A 16,460-nucleotide genomic window follows, 5' to 3' on the forward strand; every position below is an offset into this window, starting at 1 on the left:
TTGTTAAGTCATAATAGCTCCCATTCTCTTCTTTTGCTCTTTAGGACTTCACCACCTCTGGGGTGTAACGGACCGTGGCAGCCAGCATTAGTAGTGGACTCACCGTCGCTATGGCAACAAGTCAACTGAGTACAAGGAAGTAAAGAAGAGAAAATCGAGGAAGCTGGATGCACAAACACAAGAGGCTAAACACAGCATGCACATATGCAGAAAACATTTTCTCCAGCTGGACCCATTTCATCTGCCAGACGAGGAGGTGAGTTGAAAAGCAAAATGGTGAGCTGTGCACTCCTGTGCAGCACTGTTGTTCACACACTGTCGATACTCCTGTCTACAAAATACAGCATTTCAGTTGGAGGGCTGAGCTACAATGCAGACCAAGCGCAGCGCATGGACTCCAATGAACCATCTGCTGGCCAACACACAGGTTCAGAACATTTATTTAGCTAAATGCATTAAAAAATGCAATTTTAACCTTATTTTGAAAGGAACAGAAAGTTTACAAAAAAAGAGTAAAAAGTAAGAAATGCTGTGAGTTTTATAGGTTTGCTTCCATATGGGTGTCAAATTTGTCCCAAAAAAGTATAAACTCGTTTTTTTATTGCAATTATCCTCATTTCCTCTTTTTTTTTAGATATTTGAAGAAAGAAGAAAGCTAGTGGCAAAGTGGGTAAGTTAACAAACGTTCACCGGAAGTCGCAGCACAAATTGTTTAGTCCAAAAGGTGTTCCAGTTCAATAGGTGGTCTGACAGTCAGAGGAAGGAGGTGCTGCAGGACCTGGTGCTGAACTGTGCTGAGGAGCAGCTGAGGTTTCTGAGCCTGAGCGTGAGCAGACGGCTCCCCCTGCAGGCAGCAGACTTCACCTGTCTGCTGCCCCGAGCGATCTGCCTCTATGTCTTCTCCTTCCTGGACCCACGCAGTCTCTGCCGATGTGCTCAGGTACACGCCTTGAAGTCCTCCGATGGGGTTTGTTGGACCGACCTGCTCATCAGGATCTCTGTCTCGGTTGAAAAGGTGAGCTGGCACTGGAAGAGCATGGTCGAGCTGGACCAGCTGTGGATGCCCAAGTGTTTGAAGCTTGGATGGTGCATCGACTTCTCCCCAACTCCCTTTGAGCAAAGCATCTGGAAGAGACATTACATTCAAACTGTCCAGGAGCTTCAGCTGCTGAAGGTCCGAAAAGCTTTTCAGTTCTTATCGTTTTTCTAAAATGTCCAAAACACCATCAAAATTCCAGATTTACAACAATAAAGTTATTTTGGTTTCCAGCCAGTTTCCAGCCAGCGGTTGATGCTTCCAGATTCTCAAGTTGTGAGTGAAAGTCCGGAACTGGTCAATGCCACAGAAGGGCGACCAGGAACAGCTACTAAGACCAGATCTAGGTTAAAGCTGGAGACACCTGCACTGCCACCATGGAGGCACTCTGACAGATGTCCCAAAGATATCATTCGCTTCAACTACCTGAACAACCTGGACCCCATGGAACAGGCACTGAGAGCGTGAGCCCACAAGAAATGACCTCTATGTTGACCTTTGGGTAGAACAGGGGTGCCCAAATTCAGGTCTTGAGGGCCGGTGTCCTACATATTTTCCAACAGACCTGCCATTGAAGCTCCTCATTGGCTAAACAATCCTGATCCAGGTAAGTCAGCAGCAGATAAGGCAGGGTTTTTGGAAACCAGCAGGAGGCCGGCCCTTGAGGCCTGGATTTGGGCACGCCTGGATTAGAAAGTCGACTGTACGTGAGAACTGGATCCACTGAGTGTGATGTCACCCATAGAAAATGGTTTACTTCTGGCTCCAACCAAATGAAGTCAATTCAGTCCCCTTTCTTTTTGTTGATCAGAAGCTGCCATTTTGAAAGCAGAAACCATCGGTAACCAGCAATTGGTCTGAGTCAGTCATTTCTATGGCAACCATTCTCGCCAATCACAAGTGAGCTTGTCGGAAGTCCTTCTACTACTAGAAAGTGGGCTCAGAGCTCTCCCTGTTGCAGAGAGTTCTCTGTTTTACATGCTCTCCTGCTAGCTTACAGCCCCTCACACCCCCAACCTAACATGAGCGGTGCAAGAAAAATGCCGAGCAATTTTGGAGCTGTCCACCCGTACCGTTAGACTCAGATGAGGAAAACAAAGACTTACACGGATCCACTGTATTTGTCTGCAGGTGGATGCAGCGGAATAGAGCGGAGCAGAGAGATGTTGGCCCACCCAACGTAGTTTTACGTCACAAATGCGACCTTTTTAAAACTGCATTTTTTTCTCTTCTCCTGATTCATAACAATTGTTTTCAGTAAATACTCAGGAATGCAATTTTAAGATTAATTTTCTTTATATATGTCCTTCATTATAAAAAAACCCACAAGAACATGTTAAAAACACCAAAAACATAATTTTCATTGGAGTAAGTCTTTAAAATATGGTTTTTACAATATCGTAGAAAGACATTTACAGGAATAAAATTATAGACAATAATTAAGTCATGCTGCTTGATTTGACCTTTGAGAGACTTTGACTGCAGACGGACTGTGCAGCCAGAGCCACTCTGAGGTCATCTGTGTCTGCAGGCAGAGGAGAAGCAGAGCCTCCACCTCTGGCAGTGGCAAGAAGGATGAAGGGGGGAGGAAGACTCTGTCTGAGAGCGCTTACAGACTGCGCAAAGCCAAGTCTTTGGTAAACGCTGTTCCATTACTCATCACTGCTACAAAGCCACAGTAACCGTGCGCTTCTTGTCTGGGCGTGATAAATGCTGGGCACCCCCACCCCCAGGAGAGAGTGCAGCCGGCAGGCATCATACATAATGGAACAGAGTTTGCACAGAAATGCGTTCTCATCTTGGATGATGGTGGAGGTGAAACAGTGGAAGCAGCAGTCTTTAGATTCTGCAATGTTTGACAAGATTGTATGCTTTTATTTTGAAAGATTTCTTATTTCTTTGTGTTTTAAGATGTTCCTCAGCTCCGGCAACAGGCCCCACAACTTCCCCACCCCTCCTCCTCATCCTCAGACCCACAGTCGTCCCTGCTGGGCTTCACAAGATCCCCCCATCACCAAGGAGAGCGCAGGGAGTCGGGTCAGGCTGGCCCAGTGGAACGCCGGGATCCGTCCCAGGCCGGTGTGGACGCCGGTGCCTCAGCTGGGAGTGGAAGCGCTCCGGGCCTTCCGGCGCTCACACAGAAGCATCCCCAGTTAGTCATCCCACTTCCTGTGTGGCTCCAGGCCTTATGTGATGTAACCACACAGCAAGAAGAGAAGGATCGAGCCACAAATAGTCTGGTTCTGCACAAAAAAGCGTATTGTTGTCTGTGAGCTAAACCATTCTTGTCAGAAGGAACTCTTGACTCAAAAGCGTCACAAACAATCTTCGCTCTTTTGCCAAAACTACAGAAAAAATAGCTTTATTTCTGCTTACCTAATGTGAGGAAATATGGAGTTATGACATTTCCATTGAAAATATGCCACTAAACAGATACATAGAAAGGCACTGAAAACTTATCGTCCTGCATTTTAGCTGTGGACTGAACTCAAATGATGCATTTAATATGTATTTATCTTAATCACTATTAGATCTGCCTTCAGTGAAACTCATAAAACTGGTCTTTCAGTGAGAACTTAAAGCTGTGTTAAATCCTATTTATGAAGCAGATTTGTTTATGGGTGAAGGAATCTTGGTGAACCTCAGGCCTCTGTGCTTCGTTTGATGTTTTTTTTTGTTGCTGCTTCCATCATGTAACGATACTAAGGGATTTGACCAACATATTTTATTTTCCATACCTATGTTGTTTTTGCTTTAAACCACCAAGACAAATAGAAACAGAATAAATAATAAAAATGTGAGCAAATTAGAGTTTTTCTTTTTTGTGTATAAAATTTATTTTAGCATTTTGTAAAATCCGATATTTTTTGGGGGTTTTACGTTGATATAACTTCAGACCCCACCACCACCACCACAGATGCCCCCCTCTGCTCTGCGGGTCACCCTGGAATCTGCTTCAGCTGTGCTGCCCCCTTCAGGAGAAGATGAGATGGAACTTCATTTTTGACAACTAATGTTCTGTAAAGGTCAAACAGGGTCATCGTCTGTAATCATATTTGCAGATGTCAAATACTTTAAAGGAGGAAATTAATGATCTACATATGTAATGTTTAAATAAATAAAAAACCCTGACCACAATGACAAGCGATTAAAGATATAAGGAAAACCTCTGAATGATGAACAGTTTGGTGGGGCTAAAATTCGATACACATTTATGTTATTAGTGATACTAAAGGAGAGGATCAGGCTGGAGATCAAAATCAAAGCGAGCGGATTAGGTTTGAACAGAAGAAAAAGCCTTCATCAGCCACATAAATGCATCTCTGGACAACCCAAAAAACGTCATGCACCACTTGAATGTGTGCCAATAAAGAACACTATCCTCTATAAAATACAGCTGTCATGTATTAATTTAAGCTTTCAGGTTTGTTGGTGCAATTAAAGTTTCAATCAGGCCCTGAAAGTAAAGCAGCTTTTGGTATTTTTGCCCCTTTGACCAGTTTTCCCTCCCAATGATCATCAGTCGTAATTGTGACTTCAAATGCAAAATGGAAATAAAGTTAGTTGTTCCAAAACACTTATTTCGTTTTTTTTTATCCATAAAAATAAGACAATATTGCTGCATAAAAAGTCAAACATGAGAAGATTCAGATTAAAAAAAAAAAGGCCAACTTCTTTTATTTTTTTAAGAACTGTACCAATTTTATTTTCCAATTCACACATCCCGTTCATTATGCAAAAAACAAAGCCAGAGCATTTCATATCAACAGTGAATCGAAACAATGACTGTCAGTTCATATTAGGGCAAAAACAAAAAAAAGGAAAAAGGCTGAGTTTGATCAGTAGCATCAGTTGGGCGCAGAAGAAAGCGTGGAGAACATCTATCCAGACGACATTTCCGTTTTAATCGACACTTCAGTCACAAAACACACTCCTGACTTCAAGTCTTTTCACTTTTTCTTTTTTGTTTGGATCAAACTGCATCCATAGTCAGGCTTGCACAAATATTTGGAGCTCAGTTTCAAGGTTACAGACGATAAAAACAAACAAAGTACAAAATCATATGCAGCTCAGGAATTGTAAGGAGTGCTGGACGATATTTATGGCTTTGCATGGCGAACAATAAAAGTCCATCTTTCACAGGATAAGACCAGCTTATGTCAGACAGTGTCCTGCTCTGTGATTGGCCGCACACTCCCACTTAGTAAGAATGGAGAGAGGTTAAGCCCCTTAAATCTAATGGGAAAGAAGAGAATAAAAAAAGGGTTAACCTCTGCATGTGAAATGTTTACTGCGTCTGTTAATACACTCATGCTGTATCATTGGTCTCCAAAGATCAGAACAATAAAATAAACCTGTTTAACAGTCAGATTGTCCATTTAAATTGAACAAATTTGAACATTTAGAGGGAAATATTACAACACGTGATCCTATGAGGCAGCTTCAGATTTCTTTTTTGATTTAAGGCAAATTTCTTCCATGTTGTAAACACAACCTAGGCTGAAATAAAAAAAACAACAACAGAGAAATGAAGGTAATTTGATCAGGAAATGAACACAATTCGAACTACAATTAGAAACAAATGGCATAAAATCTCAAATATCAAAAGAAAACATGTCTTTTTTTTAATTTTCTGAGAGTGTAAAGGTTTTATCAACCAAAGAAAATGAAGGATTAGGATAATAAATCTACACAAAAAAACAGCCAAACGTTGCATCAAATCCCTTATGTTTTTCACGTTTAACCTTTCACCTCAGTGTCTGAGCTGCTTCTGTTCTCTCTGCTGATTTGTCTGTTTAAGTCGTTTTTCTGTGATGAACATAAGAAAAAACATTTTTGTTAAAAAGAAAACAATTTAAAGCTGTATTTTTCCACTTTCAATTAAAAAAAAAGTGTTGAACTGAAATGATACTCTATAATCAAGTTGTCATGGCGAGGATAAGACGGCGTCCTTCGTTTGTGCTTTAAACAGCAGAGGCTGTTTCTGTCGGGAGAGCAGCTCCAGACAAGCAGGCGGGAATGACCGTCCAAATACACACAAGTATTAACATTTTTAAATAATGTAAACATGTACATCTTATTTAAGGTCAGCGCAATGATCCTCTTCATATCTGTTTATAGATCTAGAAAAAATATTACTGAAGCATCGTCCGGATGTTCTTGGGAGTGGACTCGTCGTTCAGGTGTTTGGTGGTGAATCTGAGGAGACAAAAAAAAAAATATGATCTTTCTATGCAGGATTTGACTATGACCATCTTTAGATCCCTTTTAAAACACGGTACTCATGGTCTTTTAACATGATTATGCCCATTTTAGCCAGTTTTGAGCCAGATGAGGAAAACAAAGACGTACATATGTCTATGAAGACTCTCATTCATCCAGGTAGATTCCATCATAGTAGTAGGTTCAAAGGTCATGGAAGGGTCAGAATTCTGACAATTGTAAGAATTGACAAAGCCTTTTGGATAAGAGGTGAAGTCCAGATGACAACCTTTAAACCTACTACTATAAAGACGTACATGGATCTATTTGTCTGCAAGTGGATGCAGCAGAATGCCGCAGATGAACAAAAGCAGGATCTGCTCCTGATTCCTAGCGATTTGAAGAAAGAAATACACAGAAACTTTAATTTTAAGCTCAATTTTCTTTCGAAATAATGAAAGAAATGCCTTAAGAACACGTTCAAAACCCTAAAAACAGCATCTTCACGGGAGTGGGTCTTTAAAAGGCTGAATTAGGTCTGCAATAACAGGAGGAGTGTGAACTCCTGACGGAACCTACTTGAGTGCGTTCAGGAGGCCCTCCACGGTGTCCGCCGGCTGGTCCTTCAGGACTTTTATGCAGCCTTTCATCTGAGGAGAAAGACACGGAGATCAACACTAGTGATGTCCAGATCAGCTGATCTGATTCAGTCATTGGATTTTGAGTGTCTGCCCATACAGAATCCAGATCTGGTACCACAAAAATAATCAACACATTTAATAAAGCACATCCAGCTTGTGCCCCTATATTGACAAACTAATTGCTGTCAGTATAAAAGTTTATGAAAAGTTTTCTCGAGGCCAGAAGCCTGAATCTGTGAATATTTTGAACTTTACAGCAATATAAGGTACAGATCCGTTCATGATATGTGGACTTCTAGAGTATTTATCGGTCACCAGAAGCTTGGAATATATAGCCCTGATCTTAATAATGAAAATAAAAATAAACATCTGATTCCAATCGAGTCGGAAACTTTGTGAGCCGGCCCGGTTTCCGATCACGCCATCGATGCTCCCTCTGCAGGAGCGCAGAGGTGGCGCTCTTACATCAATCTTGGAGGACTTGTTGAAGGCGCCGTTGGGGTGGACGTGGTCGTAGAGGATGATGACCCCCACCATCACCCTCATGCAAAACAGAAGCGTGTCCTCGCTGTTGAAGCGACTTGAATACTCACTGGAGAGACGGACAGAATGGGATCAGAAGAGGATTTGGAAACATTTCTACAGCTTTTGTACCAAAGAAGTCCAAAGATTACAAACAGGTTATTTATTTAACACTAGAAGAGCTTTAGTGTGTTTGTGCGAGTGCTTTAACTCACGGCGTCTCGAGCATAACCTTACAAACGCTGGCCATGGTGCTGAGACAGTCTGTGGTGTTCTCCAGTGGAAGGGTTTTGTTCTGCAATGACACACGTTAGATTCTGCCGATTATTCCCAAAACATTCTCTGTTAAGAAACCATCCATTTAACCCAGAAAAGCTACACCATTACAGTGTTTTAGTGCAATTCCACATGTTTTTGTTTTTTTTTCCAGTCCACTGTTCTGCATTGTAATTGGCTCTTGATCTTGTCAATCGGTGTCCTTCCTGCTGTGTCTCCTCAGCTTTAAGCTTTAACAAGTTACAAAAATCTTCAATCAGAATCAATTTTTGCCTAAAGAAAAAATATTATGCAGAACTGATTATAACAAAGTTAACTTTAACAAAAAAATAATAATTAGAAAGCTCTAAATGTGTAAGAAAAAATAAAAAGACACATTTTAATAAATCGATAAATTTAAACAATCCATACTCAAAAAATATATTTTAAATAAGCTTTGCTGAGTTTAAACCTGATAAGAATAATAAAGAAGTATAACCTGGATAAAAGCAAATATAAGAAGTTTTGTTTTTGGTTTATTTTCTTTAAAAATTTGCTGTGGGAATAAACATCCTTAAGGAGGCTCTTGCAAAATAAAACCCCTAAATACTAAAATAGAATTCTGACTTTTCAAACTTAGATTTTTTTTTTCATAGTAGAAGCCGCTCAATCACATAAAAACAGCCAAAGACCCTAAAAAACAATACAAGAATATTAAAACGGACTGTAAATCTGACTGAGAAGCTTTGAAAGTCTCTCCTTTCTGGTTCTGAAAAAAGCTTTTAGTTACATTTTGCCCACCAGACAGAAAAGCATCACTTCCTTCTCTGTAGTTCAACCCTCAACCAACAGAGGCGGCATATCAGATGTGGACTCCACAAAATGCTGCAAAAAGGTCAGAAGCTTCCTGAACAAAGGGAAGGGACTCCTGTTTAATGGCAACCACAAAACCTCCAGAACACCAAGGCAACATGGAAGGCGTTAGGTGGAGCCAGTGGATTCAGCGGCAGCACGGAGCCCACTCACCTCTGACACAAAGTTGGTGGTGGCGGTGCTGAGCGTCTTCAGCATGGGCGTGGCTTCAGCGTAGAACAGAGACATCCTGTTGGCCATCTCATTGTTGACTTCGTTCTCAATGTCCAACTGTGGATGGAAACATCATTAGATGTCAGCATCAAAAGAAAAATGACAACATTTCCTTCCATCCTTTTCAACTCAATGGCCTAGTGTTGGAGCGTCTGTCCTGAGACTGGAAGGTCGTAGGTTTAGGTTTAAATCCCCCGTCAGGTAAAAAGAATAAAGAAAAATAGGGGACCCAAAGCCTCCCTGCTTTATAGTCAGCCTTAAAGGGTTGGATTGGCGGGAGGTTAATCCACCAAATGGTTCCTGAGTGTGGCTGTGTCTGCAGCTCACCACTCCCCCAGTGGATGGTTCAAATCTGAATTTACAGGGTTTTTTTTTCTCTGTCTGAGTGAGAGGATCTGGAAAACATACATTCATGTTGTTTATCCGGTTCCGGCTGATGGTGCGTCTGTAGTAACTGAAGTCATTCTGGATGGCGGGGATCCTCATCTGGAGACACACACATGCACATCCTCAGTAAAAGCGCACACAAAGAGGCATGAGCCACGCTTCCCCTCCAGACCTTAAGCTCATCGAAGCGCAGTGTAAAGTGCAGGATTTCTGCGAACTGTTTGGCCAGCGCCTGCTCCCGCTCCAGATGCTGAGTGGGGGTCAGGGGGGGGCACGTCAGGGACGTCAGCAGACTCCTCAGAGCTTCCTCTGGACACAGACAACAAATGACAAAGCTATTATGCACAGAAGCGACATCCAACACACCTTATAGCTCCTTTCAGAAAAAGACTCAGTGACTCAAACTTTCAAACCAGACTTGACGCCTTTTCTTTGGTCCCTCACTTTATCACACTTCACCTTTAGCAGTCTTGCAGATTTCATTTAGTCATTTTGTGTGCTTTTTTAACAGTGCATGGTGTTCTGCATCCTGATTGGCTGTAGACCATTGTCAATCAAACTCCTCCTCCTCCGTCTCTGGTATGAAACGGCTTCAGATGTCCAAATCCACATAATTACATAATCTTTGTTTTCTCTCTATGAAACAGGATTTATTTTTCTATGAAGGTTTGAACTTTGAGAATTTAAACAAGACAGAAAAGAGTAAAAATATAACCGTCTGAGTAAAGTATTCAAAGTGTGTAGTGAGGGGTTTTACAGCCTTAAAACACCTACAATAACTAAAAAAAATGTTAAAACCCTTCTAATTCGCAGATTTCATCCATGACATGTTATATGTAGAAAACAACTCCCCCAATAAACAAGGGACAACTGTACAAGAAATGGATTTATTGGCTTCTGTAATCAATACGGTTATGAAATTCCACATTCTATGATGTCATATTTAAATAAAATAAGTTGTTCAGAGTCTACAAGTCACTAAATACAGAATATCTGGAGATCCTTTTCAGAATAACAATAACTGTGTGTTTTTGCTCACTGTGAGTTCTCAGCTGGTGTGTGTCGGGTTACCTAATCTCAGGGAGAAGCTGTAGAACTTCTTGAGTTTAATGACGAGCGGGCAGACGGAGTTCCAGGCTCGCTCCTGCAGAGTCATGTCGTTTGGGTTTTGAATTGCCTACAAAAATAAGAAAAAGCATCAAGTGTGAGGTTTTTCCTTAAAGTCCTACTCCCATCATCTTTTGATCTATTTTTAAAATGGCTCCCTGTTGTCTTTCAGTTATGATTATGCCGTTTTTAGCCAAAAAAAGGATATTTTTAAGGACATAGTTTCTGCAGTAGTTAATCAGAAATGAGTACTGGGCATAAGGTAAGCCTGCTCTTTGTTTACACTCTCTCCCACTAGCTTACAGCCCCTCACAATCCCAATTTAACATCACTGGTGCAACAAAAGTTGCAAGCAATGTCGGAGCTAACCAACCATACAGTTTGGAGCCAGACACCAGCTCAGACGAGGAAAACAGAGACATGGATCTCTCTGTAAGTGGATGCACTGGAATGGAGTGGAGCCGGGAGCTTGTGGCCTGCCAATTCTGGTTTGTACGTAACGATTTTTTTGTCTGCTCAGAGATGCCAGTTTGAGCCTAATTCTGTTTGTCCTCCATCATTAAAAAAAGCTAACAGTTGTAACACAAAAGCTACAATGGGCGGGACATAAGCTCCCTGCTCCGCTCCATGTGATGCATCCACTTTTAAACGACTAGATCCAGGAACATCTTTGTTTTCCTCGTCTGAGCTGGCATCTGGCTCTAAGCTGTACTGGAAACATGTTATGTTGGGAGTCTGAGGGGCTGTTAGTTAGGAGAGGAGCATGTAAACAGATGGCTCTCAGTTATAGGCGATGGGAAGGGGGGAGTTCTAATGAACTCCAGCCGCCCTGCAGAAACTAGAAAACAACAGACTTTTTGATTTTAGCTAAAAGCTGCATAATCCTAATAAAAAGTCCACTGGGAACACTTTTACAATAGATCGAAAGATGATCAGAGTGGGACTTTAAACACCTTGAGCATAATCTATTTATCTGATTATTTGGGAAAACAATTTTGTTTTTTTACATCTCTGATCTCCTGGCCCGCTCCTTTGTACGCCTGCAGGCCGGTCAGGATGCTCTCAGAGTCCTGGAGGACGGCGTTCACCTGATCCCACACCTCACGCTCGCCTTCTGTCGCCTGTGCATCTGCCACACAGAATAAAATCTAAGAGAGGATAATCCTAATCTGCAAAAGCAGAAAACATCCTTAAAACTAGAGACATTTCAACATTTTTGGATTTAAAAATTCATCTTAAAGGAAGAATGAAAGAGGGGAATCAACAGATGTCTTTGGATTACAGAATAAATCCTAAATATACTACTTAGCGTCTCTCCACCACGATCATTCAATATTTATTTCTCTTATTTCCAACATGTCCGCGCATCTGAGCTGCAGCTCTGCGTGAGGCGAGTGCTGTGACATCACTTATGCATCTCTTCAGGCTCTGGTTAAAGCATCAGGATGTCCTTATAAACAAATGTAACTGGGAGAACCTCAGAAACAAAAAGAATTGTTGTAAACCTCATAATTGATGCCTTTTAAAGCAGAATTTAGACTTTTTAAATTTCCTGTCAACAGATCTGGACAAGAAATAACTTAAGTCACTTCTGAGAAAACAGGAAAATCTATTATTGGTAACAAAAATATCTAAAAAAAACATTTCAAAAATAAAAACAATCTGTTTTCTTTTCCTGTTTAAAGTTATTCTTTTGAACAAATCTGAAGAAATATCTGATTTTCTTTCACTTTTTGTTCATTTCATTCATAATATCAACTTTCCATGTACTGATGAAACATTAAAATCCTCTGATTTATGTGAATGAATATTAAACCCCTTTAGTGCTCGACTGTATGGAGCTGAATCGTTAGAGCAGACATTTGTCTGTGTCTGAGATGGGGGTTTGCGTTGAAAAACTCTCCCATCATTCCCCTCAAATGAAGCAGGAGGAGACGCACAAAAGGAGGCGTTTTTGTTTTGCAGAAAGCAGGAGGGATCAATTACACTTTTCAAAAACGACAATGATGCAGAAATAAATGAAAGCTTGCAAAAGGAATGAGAAAACAACACGGTTTTACTGATGAAGAGGTGTTAGGAGGACGTTGTAAAGGAGCATGCAACAAAACCAGTGACGGCAAAGGGTCAGGCTCATTCTTTAACTTGTATCAAAGGGAATTGTTCAAAGCAGACGTAAATCAATCGTGAAATACAATCTACGCCTTTTAAGGGACCATATTCTGAGGGACATTCAAAAGGAGCAGCAGTTGAATGGGCTGACCCCTGACCCGCCAGGGGGAGAAAGGACAATGAGACAGGTGGTCTGACGGAGGGACAGGCAGGCGCTCACTTTCAAAGTCAAGGAAAAAGTTTGGCCCCTGCTCAAGCTCTGTGCAAGTGAGCACTTTTAACAGATTCCCCATTTGGTTTCTGCAAGAAGAAGAGGAAGAGGAGGAGAATAGTGACGTTAGAGTCTAGACGGAGGAGGGGAGGAAGAAGGTGGCGGAGAGAGAGAGGAAGGAAAGAGGGAGAGAAGCCGCCTCCTTGGAGACATCTCTGCACAGACGAGCTGACGAGAGGAGGAAACAGCTGAGCGGGCTGCACCTCCTCAACCTTGCCGGGCGCACTTACTTTCAAAGTCCAGGAAAAAGGATGGATAGTTCTCTATTTCCCTCGTTAGGACTTTTAGCAGGTTACCCATTCCAGCAAACCTGATGGTGGAAATGCAGCGGAAAACACAAGCATGAGAACCTGCTCTCCGTTTTAACACAGACACACACGGATCTAAAACCCGAGAGAACACGGCCATGACTTAAAAACTCAAAACCAAAGATAGATTACATTTATGCTAAAAAAAAAAAAGATATCACCCACTCCGATAAAAATCACAGTTTTGGGTTTTTTTTATGTTCTTGCTGCATTTTTCTCCATCTGATGACGGAGGACATCTACAGAACTAAAAGACCACTAGGAACGTTTTTAAAAGAGATCCAAAGATGATCGGAGTGAGTCTTTAAACAACAATTAGTAAAAAAATAAACAAAAACATTTACAGTTTGGGCAGAAATTCTTGTCAAAACTAATGTTATTAAAACACAGATGAATCCATAGATTATTATGCTTCCATAAACATTTAGGTGGCATTTGTGGCCAAAGAATCAAAAAATGTAAAATACAAATGGCAGCATAAATATTATTATTATTGTTTTGTTTAATGGAATTGAAAACTTAAAATCATATTTTGAATTTATCTAAATAGTTCATCATATTGGATTGTGAGGTTAAACCACGAATCCTTTTTTAAGTAAGGGTTAATGGCAGACGAAGTATTTATTATCACTTTTTAACGCACGCCGTCGAAGCTTGACGGTTGCTTCCGCGAAGTGCGTTAAAAAGTGATAATAAATACTTCGAAGGCCTTTAACCTGCTTATACCATGGTCACTTCCAAAAGAAATAAATATTAACCAGTTTTTAGTTCTTAATTCTTGTTTTTTTCCAATTTGGATTGCTTTTCTCAAAAAATGCGACACGTAACAAATAGTCCGTGTTGCGCCGCACCACTGCTGCAGTCAAGATTCTGCAATATAAAAAAAAAATATATATATATTGCGATCTTTCCTTAAATAAAGCATCAGTTCAGAGAGAAAGTTCTCCTCTTACCGCTTGTTTTTCCAGATGATTTTCAAATGATGAAGCAAAAGGTTGTTTTAAAGAACCCAGCGCAACGATACAAAACATTTAAGCTAGGTGATCGGAACTTCTTTGTTCACTGTGCGATTATCCTGTGGTACTATATCACAATATCACAACGCCATTCTTTAGTTGCAGAGATGAGGTCATAAATAATACAGGCTTGGATCAAGGGCAGTTCTGTGGTAACACAAAACTGCTACCGCATGCATGTGTCAATGGAGGGGCTGCAGACGGACACATTTGCATTTTAGCAGAGTCGAAAAGTTACAGTCAGTCTGCTCTTTTGAACCAAATGCATGCCAAACTACACGTGGATGCGGCTTCAAACCAGAAAAACTTCTTCTGGAGGTAGGTGGTAATTTTCAGACCTCCCTCCCATGAAGGGCTATAAATTCTATAATTACGGCGTGGTTTAGACGTAGACATAACATGAAGCCTCGATTATAGAGAAAGGCTGAAAGTCCACGTCTTTAACATGGAAGAATAATGCCTGAAATTTGGTTTGTTACACTTGAATGTGAAAGAGACGTTTCTAGTCTGGACTTATGAGTCAACTCTAAGTTTCACACAGGGCTCGAACTTTACTCGACTGAAATTAGAGTGAGACGGCAACAAAAGAGACACTGTGCTGCGGCGTACACATGATCATCACACTCTCCAGCCTCCAGCTGGATGGAAACCATTTCTCCACTGTTGTTCTTATTCCTCAGCTTATGCTAAACTCACAGGCACAGTCACAGAAGGGTCCGTATTTGAGAGCAAATGACAGGGATTCTCAGAGAAATCTGTTCATTTTGCCGTGTTGTTTCATATTAGTGAAAAGATGGATCGACCAGCAGAGGGCAGTGTTGAGTTGAAATGACAGGGGCAGGAATCCGGGTTATGCTGCAGGACTGACATGTTCATACATGTGCGGTGGTACACTTTCTCCAGACAAATCCTAACCTGCGGCTAAAGCTTCCTTATGAGTCACACCTGGTACACTTTCAAGCCCAACACCAAGCTTTAGCACAAGATTTATCCCTGGAATTGAGATCAGGAATTTCAGTTTACAAAGATCAAAATTTGTCTAACTATTGTTTCCCCAGAAAGAATTTTCATTTTGGAACATTGTAGGAACAGAGTTCTCTAGATTCTAGAGATAAATTTTCTGAACTTTGGCTTCTAAAATCCAGAAACCTCTGAAACGTTCTTTGTCTCTGCATGCAAAGTAACGTTAATTGTGAAGCTTGATATCTAATTTTGACTCCTAACAAATATGCTTTTGGCATACTGGCACTGAGACATTTTGCATAACATCAGCTTTTCATACACACACACAACCTGGAACCTCAGTACTTTTCAAATCAAGTGTTTAACCATGTAATACTGGAACTATTGACAGGTTCAGCTAAATAACACACACCCTTGAAGCTACTGCTACTCTTCAACCATTTATAAAATTAGCGCAATTCCATTGAATTCTCACACGGACATAAGCAGCTTTTATGTTGTAAACACTTATCTCCATGTCATCGTCAGCTAGAATTATGTAAATTGTGTAAACAGTTGACGAGTTACGGTAGCTCAAATAACGTCAACAAAATGGTTCAAGTGGCCAGGATGCTGCAGAAAACACTGGTGAGTCAGCATGTGCGATGACCGTCAGCCGCGTTTCTTAAATGGTGATGCCACTAGCTGTTCCGAATGTTCAGCTCAAAATCTGTCTTTTGCCAACAAGAAACCCCAATCCTTTTTCAAAACAAATCTTGTCATGGGAACTTCACGTTAGTATCCAGTTAATCAGCAGTTGCTAGCGCAGTCCCCCTACAGTCCTGGAGTTGTACACACCTGCTTTTGAGACGCACCTAAACAGCTTTGTAACCATGGTGATTTCTCACTCAATGGTTGCTCTGGGTAACAAGTTTCTTAACCCTTTTATACCGCAGCTCAAGCTCCTGTGTTTTCATTCTTTTTACCCAACTCAACTCTTCAGCCGTTTACGCCAACAACGTAATTCCAGGTGATTCTGAAGTGGAGAAAAGCAGCTTTGCATCGATGTCCAACACTTTATGCTCGTGAAGTGTCACATACTGGTGCAAAGCCAAAATGAAAAGACGCTTTTCTCCATGTCGGAATAAACAGATTCATAATTGTTGCATAAATGTCAAAGATTTACGACAAGTCAAAGAGCGTGTGTTAAACGAAACGAGAAATGTTTACTAAATTTATAACTTAAATTTATGATTTCACAAAAAAAAAAAAATCATAGAAAAACTTTGATGTATATTGAATGTCAAAGACAAAGGTAGAAAATTGAAAGGCATGTCTCAACAATCACATAAACACACACACTTTGTCAAAATCAAACACTAAAGATCCTATGATCTTGCATGTATGCAACAAGTATGCTTGTTATCCCTGGGAGGAAACATTTAAAAGCTCAACTTGTGTTGAGGCTGATGGTGTTTTATCCTATAAAGCCAACAGGATAAACGGCATTCAGAGGAAAAAAGGGATGAGATTAATAAAAGAGCAGCCTAATCCCGACCATAATCATCTAAAAACCAC

At 40.8% G+C, this 16,460-nt stretch overlaps 2 protein-coding genes across 13 annotated transcripts in view; one reads left to right on the forward strand and one right to left on the reverse strand.

Moving 5' to 3' along the window:
* The first annotated feature begins 122 nt into the window (after positions 1-122).
* fbxo16 (F-box protein 16) lies at positions 123-4,611 on the forward strand. Of its 2 annotated transcripts, XM_004083812.5 has the most exons (8): positions 123-256; positions 345-427; positions 635-670; positions 734-940; positions 1,016-1,174; positions 1,271-1,500; positions 2,568-2,673; positions 2,948-4,611. In XM_004083812.5, the coding sequence occupies exons 2-8, from the start codon at positions 371-373 to the stop codon at positions 3,191-3,193; spliced, it is 1,041 nt and encodes a 346-aa protein (XP_004083860.1). In that variant the 5' UTR covers positions 123-256; positions 345-370; the 3' UTR covers positions 3,194-4,611. The 2 variants fall into 2 exon arrangements, with proteins under 2 accessions (XP_004083860.1, XP_078798839.1); XM_078942713.1 differs by having other exon boundaries at positions 734-1,174; positions 2,948-3,847.
* Positions 4,612-4,711: 100 nt separating this feature from the next.
* Positions 4,712-16,460, reverse strand: part of fam49a (family with sequence similarity 49 member A) — a 32,019-nt gene continuing 20,270 nt past the window's right edge. For 2 of the 11 annotated variants that reach the window (XM_078942716.1, XM_078942717.1), the window contains exons 3-13: positions 12,847-12,926; positions 11,244-11,365; positions 10,201-10,306; positions 9,302-9,438; positions 9,151-9,228; positions 8,683-8,799; positions 7,617-7,696; positions 7,345-7,471; positions 6,818-6,888; positions 6,176-6,235; positions 4,712-5,272 (exon numbers count right to left, since the gene is read on the reverse strand). In XM_078942716.1, coding sequence (XP_078798842.1) covers positions 5,197-5,272; positions 6,176-6,235; positions 6,818-6,888; positions 7,345-7,471; positions 7,617-7,696; positions 8,683-8,799; positions 9,151-9,228; positions 9,302-9,438; positions 10,201-10,306; positions 11,244-11,365; positions 12,847-12,916 — 1,044 coding nt within the window. In that variant the 5' untranslated portion in view covers positions 12,917-12,926 and the 3' untranslated portion in view covers positions 4,712-5,196. Of the gene's footprint in view, positions 5,846-5,902; positions 6,236-6,817; positions 6,889-7,344; positions 7,472-7,616; positions 7,697-8,682; positions 8,800-9,150; positions 9,229-9,301; positions 9,439-10,200; positions 10,307-11,243; positions 11,366-12,565; positions 12,646-12,846; positions 12,927-16,460 lie in introns of those variants that run through there. The other 9 variants (XM_078942719.1, XM_078942714.1, XM_078942718.1 and 6 more) reach the window with 9 other exon arrangements.

This window comes from Oryzias latipes, chromosome 24 (assembly GCF_053564925.1).
Source record: "Oryzias latipes strain Hd-rR chromosome 24, Olatipes_Hd-rR_3.1".
Classification (NCBI taxonomy): domain Eukaryota; kingdom Metazoa; phylum Chordata; class Actinopteri; order Beloniformes; family Adrianichthyidae; genus Oryzias; species Oryzias latipes.